At 44.2% G+C, this 9,687-nt stretch overlaps 1 protein-coding gene across 3 annotated transcripts in view; it reads left to right on the top strand.

Annotated features, from left to right (window-relative positions):
- The window catches only part of LOC124301422 (protein-L-histidine N-pros-methyltransferase), a 33,195-nt gene that overhangs the window by 18,679 nt on the left and 4,829 nt on the right, over positions 1–9,687 (top strand). For all 3 annotated transcript variants that reach the window (XM_046756427.1, XM_046756426.1, XM_046756425.1), the window contains exons 3-4: positions 8,049–8,261; positions 9,173–9,563. In XM_046756427.1, coding sequence (XP_046612383.1) covers positions 8,049–8,261; positions 9,173–9,563 — 604 coding nt within the window. The remainder of the gene's footprint in view (positions 1–8,048; positions 8,262–9,172; positions 9,564–9,687) is intronic.

Raw genomic sequence — 9,687 nt, forward strand, 5'->3', positions numbered from 1 at the left:
GCATCATCATCCCCACCGGCGCGGGGGTGGAGGTACGCTCCAAGGTATCGGGAAAGGGAAAGGGAACGGTTCTTGATAGGAGGGTGAGGGAGGAGGATGGGTTGGGGATGGGAGAGGGGGGGAGAGGGACTCCTCACCTACCTCTTCCTACGGAGATGCCTCGCTCGCGAGATGAAACGGAAAGAACTCGAGGGGTATAGCTAACGAGACGCCTCCGCCGCCGACGCCGCGGCCCCCGACTCTCGTCCTCTCCTGGGGTAGGGGGAATGCTAAATACACGGGACCTTCCCGGGCATGCTATATATCTCCCCTCTCTCTCTCTCTCTCTCCGATGCTAGGTTCTCGACGCGGAGAGATCCCTGGAAAACGCGGGAGTTGGGGGGCGCACTTCGTTTCGCGCCCCTCTTTCGCCGACCTGGGAGGCCGCGGAAATACGACGGCGACGACGCGTTTCCTACTCTCCGCACAGACACACACACACACTCACGCACCGTACATTGTCACCACGCCTGCACCCTCGGTCCTCTTCACCCTTATCCTAGAGCTCTGCACTACACACGCGAAACAGAGTCTAGTGAATACATATGTATATACGTATATATGTTATAGCTTTACGTACAGCCACGTGTGTGTGCGTGTGTGTGTGTGTGCATCGTCTATCGAAATATATAACACCGCGTTTCTTGATTGTATAATCGCCCGGACCAAGACGAAGAAGGGATCGCGAAACGCCGGGGGAACGGAAGGACAAAGAGGCTACGGAGGAAAGGGTGCACCAACGATGTACCTACCAAAGGGTGACCTCGCTCGCCGCTCTTGCTTCTTCCTCGGGCCCCGTATCGCACCCGCGTCCTTGTACATATACCTTATTTCTAGTTTCCTTATTTTACCACTTCGCGATCCCGGTCTAACCTTTCTCGTCCCTCGACACTTTCGATCCTGCACTGTACAGACGTCCCCTGGTCTTACGTTTACACCGTTTATACATGCGATAGCGACAAAAAGAATGTGGCGTGAACAAAAAAAAAACGGTTTTCCAAAATATCAGCTGATATTCGCGTAGGTGGTCCGATTGTTTCAAAAGGGTTTTGTTTCCAGTTTATCTTTGTCATCGAATTTTCGGAAAATGCAACGCAGAAAAAGAATCAATATTAATATCATAAAATTACGACATAAGAAAGTTCCGAGAATAAGTCAAAAATATGTTGCGTTTGTTCGGTTTTTTTTATTTTTTTTTTACTCATACATCGGTCGAGATTTTGTTACAAGGGTAATTAATCTGCCCCTGTGTAGGTCTTGCGCATGTGTGTTAAACGTTTTTCTTATCAATCAATGTATCTTATAGTCATATGTTCCATTCGTTTAGTATACCCATGCAACGTGAGATATTAAATTTGAAAGATTAATTTTTGTGTATTCATTACGCTGCTGTATACATATGTACATAGTTGTCCGAATTGTTCATAATACATCGAACATAAATATGAAGGTATTCTAAATTTTTTGATATACCACGTGTACCTAAAGATACGTATACCTGAAAATATTAAATGCTTGAATTCATTTGTTCAATTTAACGACGACGAAGCATTATTGTACGTCGCTGTATCAGAATTTAGATACACGCATATCCGTGCTCTGCATCTCATTGTGTACCTATGTACACACACATATGTATCAAGGAGTACATGCAAAGTATTACAAAACTATAATATACCTACACTGAAGACAGCCGTGCACGACCTGTGCCCGGAACGTCACGATGACTGGGCAAATTCCTGAACGAGAGTCCAATCAGATCGCGTGTCACTCGCTTCATTAGGTCGGATATAAGCCCGCATGTGCGGCCAGGTGTCCAAAGTGGGTATCCCTTTGCAGGACCAATCCGAGATCCACTCCCAACATTCCTACTTTCACGGCGCTTGTGCACATATAGGATATAAAATATCCGTGCAATTTTGCGTGAATAGCAAATGCAGAAATTAAAAGTGCAGACTAGAAAAATATACACTTCAAATTGCCTGATATTTCTCCAACCGGATTCCACGGTTTAAGTCACCGTCACAGGGCGTAATATCTCACGATTGAAATACCCATCCCGTAGAGTTATTTCATAAATGCTGCAACGGTGCATGGTATAAGGTAAGCTTAGATCCGCCCGTGTGTAAGCATCTGCATTGTCGTATCACGCTCGTAAATGCAGCAAATCGAATATCAGTGGCGTTCCGCGACGTGGTTGCCTACGCGCAGGCGAATATTATCGCAAAATGAACTGTTATATACGGGGTTGCTTCCTGGAAATGTCACATGGACAATTTAACACCGCTGGCTAAATCCGCATGCATTTATGCAACTCGTGCTACATTTTCCGATCGACATTTGCCCACAGTTGAACGAGAGTGAGTCGGCCAATCGTGAACAATAAAACAAATATCGATCGTCAAAATTTACTCTCAATTCCGGTAATATTTACCCTGAATCGCATAACTGAGGGCGAATTCATCCCATGTATGTTAAATTACTGGTGATACGATGCCGCACAGAATAACTCGGCATGTGATTTAATCTTTGCCGTAAGCGCAAAGTATGCAGGTATAATCACAAACGCGCTGAACGCGATACCTTGTGAATGATGCAACACTGAGAAAAATTCAGTAAAACAGGTATCGTTAAAAAAAACCGTTCGAAAATTGTTGGAATTACGAGAAACGAGGTACGCTTAACCATTTTGCGCTATCGTCGATCCTTTTTTGGTAATTGATTTATTGTTGCACAAGCGTTAAATTTTCGCGCCAGTTACAAGAAAATATAGTAACAGTGATCGTAATGAGAAGGAACAGTAACGGATACTAGACTTTCCGGTAACGGCTGTAAAACTAATTTTCATTTTCTACCTAGAACTATATTTTTCGACTGTGGTAAAAAATGAAAATAGGTTTTGAAAACTGAAAATGTATCTCAGTGAATGGGTCGCCTGCGAGATCTGGGAAAAAATTGACCGCGCCGCACACCCCGTGGGTTCAACTAGGTAGTGCGGGAAGCAAGCGAAACAAGGTGGCAGGAAGGAGCAATGTATGTACGAGAGCAGGAGCTTAGTTGAGCCGAAGCTCGAGGTTCTTCTCGGGGTTCTGGAGGCCGTGCCGTGCCGTGTCGTATCGATTATTGTTGTTTGCGCCCGGTTCATAAAACAGCTATAAGGGCGCCTGCCTCGGTCCGGTGTTAAGGAGAGGCGCGCGCGCCTCGTCTTGCTTGCCTTACCTCACCACCTCGCATCGGATCGCATCGCCTCGCTGGACCACCGTTTACCTAATAATAGCAATAATATGGAAATGCGACGGGTATCAGCCGCCATCTAAAGAATCCTCGCTCCCCGAAGCCTATTGTTTGCAAATCCCGACGTTCGACTCTCGGCCCTGGGCCCACGGGGGCTGCTGTTGCTCCTGCTCCACCACCACCCCCTTCCTCCCCCCGCCCCCGCACCCTACTACCTGCTCACGTTGCATCGAGAATTCTTCAGCTCGCTTCTTCTCCGTCAGAGCTATTATACGCGCATGTATTGCTATATTCTTATGATATAAAGGAATCAGAATAAGGAACACGTATCCTTACACGCATCGTGTTTTAACGATGTAAATTTCTACGCGTGTGAGTTTGTGTAATCGGTACAACTCGTTACGTGCTTACACTGTGCGTAATCTAGTGATAATATTAACCTATCCGATCGCTTATCTGGGCTTTGTATATGTTTCATTGCTTCGAAGACTGTCGCTCGGATCAGGCCCGATGTAAGAAATAATATACAATTTACAACCGGCTTAACGAGCGAACTGGTTTTGGAATTTAAAACGTCCGGGGCAAGCGATCGCCGCGATCAAGTCATATGCGGTAATTTAACGTGTATATGTAGGTATGTTATAATTATTGTATATCTGAGGATTCGAGATCGTTCCAAATCCTCGTAATTCAGTGTCGAGATTCTTCGGTATGGCGATCGCTTTACAGTTGCTGAGGATTAAGAAACGAGGAATAATTTTGTTTCTAATAAAATTAGTAATTTACATTTATTCGAATACGGAACAGTGAATTCACCATACATTTACCGTTTACTCAATTTACAAGCACTATAAATTTACTACAAAATTTAGTAAATTCAAACTACTTTCTTTGCGTTCTTCCTATAAATTTTAATAAAACCAACAATTTTCATTGCAAATTTCAGACAAATGCATAGCAATTTACGTCGCTGCACCGAATTTGTTAATTTGCAACTCTTTTGTACGGTAAATGTGTAGTAAATTCACAATCATTTTTAACAGTGTAGCGTGGGATACACATTTGTATGTAATATTTGTAGTCCTCGTGTTATGTCGCTAATCGCGCTTGTTTTATATGCAAGCGGACGTACAGCGATGCGCAAACGAGCCCAAGAGGTATGCACACGTATTAATACACGTAGAGCTTCGAGTGTGTGCACAAGAAAAGAGGGACTCCGATATCGGCACTGGACCCGTCTGTCCAGACTGCTTGCCGCCGTTGGGGATAATGCTATAAACCGAACTACAAGGTACCCTCAAAGAACCTCGTTCATCGGCTTCGTTGAGACAAGAAACGTGGAAGGTTTCGTAGACTGCGTTCGGCGATGCGCAAAAGGGGGAGAGGATTATTCAGTTCGTTATAAAATTATTCAATTCCATCCTTGTCCGAATGTCATTTACCGAATATTGGTTTTCAACCAGTTTTTCCCCCGAGTGTCAGACAGGATTTCGCAATTAGCGACGAAATTAGTAGAAGATCATTCGTCGTAGAAAGAAGTCCCGTCAAGCGATAGTTTCACCGCGTGTGTCGGGTTGCGGTCGATGCGGGGGCGTCGCATACCGGCTTTGCTGCAGACACACGATCCTGTCAGAGATGCCTTATGTATAGTGCGAAACGAGATGTCGAAGCTGGATGGCGGTATAATCGGCGAACGGGTAGTCGTGTATGCGCGTTGGATCGGGCATGCCGAAAAATGGTCGAAAAGCGAGGGATCGAAGGTATCGAAGCTGCTCTGCGAGTCCGAAAAGCTATACGTATAACGGAGGAGGGAGCAAACGCGGCGAATTAATTGTCGATGCACGCGGGGAGCGAGGACAGTATGTGCGATGCAACGGGGCTTGATTTGTGGTCCGCACGTGTGTGTCCGAGGCGATGCAGCGCATACGACAATAAAGATAAATAAAACTGAGACCTCCGAGCCGCGGCGGCCCGGGAAGAGGGAAAGAGAGAGCCAGAGACCGAGGTGGTGGTGCGCCCGTCCTCCGGGATAAACGACAACGAAGTTGCGGGCGAAAAGAGGTGCGGGGTATATATCCAAGAAAGGGTGAAGGGGGGACCAGTCGGCAAACAATGCGGCAGCCAAACCTTTCCTGTACATGTTCCTATACGCGGCGTGTTATGGTAGTCGTGAACCGCGACACACACGCCGTCTACCCTTCCTCCTCCTCATCCTCCTCGTCTTCTTCTTACTCGTCTTCTGTAGTAGGTACCAACCAACCAACCAACCAACCAACCAACCTACCTACCTACCTACCTTATACCTCGACTCGCGGGGCTTTTATTTTTGTTTATTATTCAATAGGGCGAGGTGCTCGTTAATTGATGGCATCGGCCATCTCGAAGCGCGGACCGTCCACAGCAGATTCGGTTATTTATAACTTGGTTCCTGAATGCGCACGATCAAAATCTGCTTTGCTTCTGCCGGCAAGGGAAGCGTTAGCCTCGTGCCTGTCGACCCAGGATGCGAGGGGGAGGAGGTTCCTTTTTAAGGAAACCGCGCGCACAGGCGTTCGTTGACAAAATGAATAAATAACGTTACTGAATATCAGTTTTTTATATACTGTAACACACGGTGCATCAAGTTAAAGAACTTGTGTTTACATTGCTCGTTAGCGTGTTATCTGGAATCTGGGGTATATGTCTGAAAGTATGTCAAATTTTTCAAAAAAGATGCATAGTTATTCTCTTGTGATTTCTAGGTCACAAAGGATTGTAATCAGTTTTCGTGAATTTTCACTTTATTCTTGCATTCAATCCAAAACACGAGAAAATAACATGCAGAGAACAATTTTTAATCGGTACGTCATTTGAAAGCTTCGTTGTTGTGGGTAATTGTCGTACATACCTGCATTGAGAATATTTTCATCTGCTGTAGTTATAGTGGAAAAATCTAGTATAATTCAAATATTTTTGATTTTATGCAAGAAAATATCGTAGAAGTTGCAATCCCTATAATTTCTACTCCAAAAGGGTATGCATACGTATCAGGTTCTTCCCCGTCCGTTGTAGTTAAATACAATTGGCGATTATTTGAACATTAGGTCTGTTCAATTGAGTAGGTACATTTGCTTTAATTAAATAAGACCTTAGCATCAATTTATTGTTGCGCCAACTTTGAGTTATCTCGTCAGTTCCAAAAAAATATAGGTATGAATAGTACGAGTGACTATAATCAAAAAAAAATCGTACGACGTACTAGAGATTTTCTGGTTACAGTTGGAAAACTTTATTTTATTTTGAACCCGGAACTATATTATTCCGTCATGGCAAGAAATGAAAATCGGTAGTAGAACTATAGACATAGTAACCACAATTGAAAACTTTTGTTGTACAGAAATGAAATTAATTAAAGAGTCCAAAATTGAATTTCAGTCATGAATTAGAATGCAGTGTATAATAAGTTGGAAAACATCAATTCTAGCCATAAAATCTATATATTAAAGTTTGAAACCGAATTCGGATGTTCGGATATCCGGAAAGTGACGTCACCGAAAATTTTTTCTATTCTGACGTCAGAGCTCGAGAATCTATGACCACGAAAATCAGTGAGCAGTATTCCTCAGTTCCGAAATGAGCGCTCAGATGAGAGGACGTACGGAAATCGCGCTCCGTGAATTTCGAGCACCAGAACCAGCGCTCCGTAATTTCTGCGCTCAAGGTTCGTTACCTGGTGAAACTCGACTTCCAGGGAAAGGGCTCCGTAGTTCTGGCTGTCCAGGTCCTTGACCTGGTGAATTTTGACCAAGCGCTTCGTAGTTTCTACGCTCCAGGTCCACTACCTAGTGAAACTCAACATCCAGGACAAGTACTCCGTAGTTCCCGCGCTCCAGGTTGTCTACCTGGTGAATTTTGACGTTCAGGAAAAGCGCACCGTAGTTTCTACGCCACAGATCCTTTAACTGGTGAATTTCGACCTCCAGGAACAGCGCTCCGTAGTTCCTGCGCTCCATGTCCTTTACCTGGTGAATTTCGATCGCCAGGACGTGGCGCTCCAGGTCCTTGACCTGATAACTTTTGACCTTCTGGACTAATTTTCAAGTTTACAAGTTTGATTATTGAGAACGTTATGTTTTGTACTATCAAACCAATATGTATGCTCCAGATAACATTTTAAATCCAAAAAAAAAATCGAGCGACCAGGATCAACAAATTGCAATTGGCGAGTAGTTGGCATAGTATACATGTACAGGAATACATGACAATAACGTCATTCGATTAGAGCTAAATTTGCTGTGTGTCGTGTTTCAAATCTGTTAGCACTTACAATTAGCTGATTGTTCTGTGGTGTTTTTTTGACGAAATTTATTGTCGTAAAATCACAATACGTAATACTTACATGCATGTGTCAATGTGAATTGTAGCATTATATAGAAAAAATCTTGTTGGCAGATTGGGTTTGCGCCACATGCACAAATACAGTGTTCATTTTGTATACTGTGAAGCAAATGCCTGAATTTTTTAGGGAGTCCGTCGTGCCCCAGTCTCCTCTACACCTATGTCATCTAGTAAAACACCGACGACGAGTAAGCGAGCGCACAATCACAAAAACCAGCTACACTAGGCATCCAATCCCGAGCGAGGGTTTTAAAACTAATGAAATATAAAATTGTGAATCAAGACGCACGTTGAATATTCTATATGCGTAATGTTTCCTGATACATGTGTAGTTCATAAGTAATTATTTAGTTGACAGATAATCACGTTTATCGTGATGGTTGTGATTTCTGCCACAGACTGCTCGGCCGAGGTTCCATGCACGTGTTCTCGTCAGATCAGTTCAAGAAGCTAATGACAGCCAGCAAATACTCGGGATCGTGGAACTCGCTCCTTGATTTGGGAGCCGGCGACGGTGCGACGACTTCCCACATCGCCCATCTCTTCGGCAACGTTTATGCCACAGAGATATCGCCACCGATGAGGTGGACCCTTGCCCGAAGAGGATTCACGTAAGTCATTGCATGAACCATGATTCGGAAATTGGAAAAGTCACAAAAGTGTGTTTTTTCATGTAATTAAGACTGGATCACCACTGCATCGGTATTATCATCCAGCAGGATATAAATGAAGAAGTTCAAGTGTTCGTGTATGAGGTTGAAATTTGTAAAAAAAAAGCATAAAGAAAATTAATATCCGAAAACGTGAGAAATATTTTGACGAAGCTAAGTTTGTGAAATATGAGTATATATTTCGTTTCTCGGGGTATCCATTGATTGTGAGTTTCAAACAGTGATAATGAGATTTTTTTCTAATACTGCAATGTTACGTTTGCGTTACAAACTTGAACCTCATAAGTTCATCTTAAAACCGATAAATCAGAGTTTCAAACGATTCTACGAGAAATACGAAAGGATTTATTAACCGAGAATGACAATCGTTATACTGAAATAACAGTTTCACCGTGAATCTACTTACCCGCATTCGTTAGCCGAAAAACAGTCGTTGCATCCGAATCTAAGGGCTTCGGCTAGGGAGCAGCGGAGCTGCTTGTATATACCTGCTATAGCATCGAAGTTCTCCATCGCGCGGCAAGATCTTAATTGAAGTCGTTTCAATCACTTAGGACTTAGTTCGACGATTCCACTCGCCTAAGTTTAGTGCTATTGCCAATTGCCAATTGCCGGTGGTCGTTGAACGTTCGGAGAGGGAGGGATTTGATTAAAGTAGATCTTTATGGGAGTTTTACGTACCGCGACGTCGGGCTCGAAGCTGCAGCGGTAGTCCGTCGAAGACGACGTTAAATTTTAAGGGTTGAAATCACCTACTCCCCAATAATTTTCACGTCTCGATTATATCATTGCTCGATGCACGATCGTTGCGCGAAATCGTGTATAAATACGAGAATATCTGCCATCTCCAGGGTGCTGGACGTTGATAATTGGCACAAGGAGGTGAGCAGCTTCGACGTGATTCTCTGCCTGAATCTACTGGACCGATGCGACAAGCCGAACACCTTGCTCAGACGTTTGAAATCAACCTTGTCGCCCGGTGGACGTCTCGTCGTCGCTATTGTTCTTCCGTTCAGTCCCTACGTCGAAGTGGGCGAAAGAAATGACCACAAACCGTCCGAGTACTTGCCGATAAAGGGAAACGGCCTCGAAGGGCAAATAGCCAGCCTCATTGACAGAGTATTCAGCCCCCTTGGGCTCAAGTGTCTGGCGTGGAGCAAACTGCCGTACTTGTGCGAAGGGGACCTAGGACAGGCCTTCTACTTCCTAGACGACGTCGTCTTCGTCCTCGAGGCGGAGGATGTAAGTATGATGTATGGAGACGTATGTCTAGTTGAAATTGTAACGCGAGGCTGAAGCTAGCGGTAAGAATCAACAACCAAACGTTCCAATGTTCATTCGAACGTGGTAATTAAGTCCAAAAATT

Source organism: Neodiprion virginianus, chromosome 3, assembly GCF_021901495.1.
Source record: "Neodiprion virginianus isolate iyNeoVirg1 chromosome 3, iyNeoVirg1.1, whole genome shotgun sequence".
Lineage (NCBI taxonomy): Eukaryota > Metazoa > Arthropoda > Insecta > Hymenoptera > Diprionidae > Neodiprion > Neodiprion virginianus.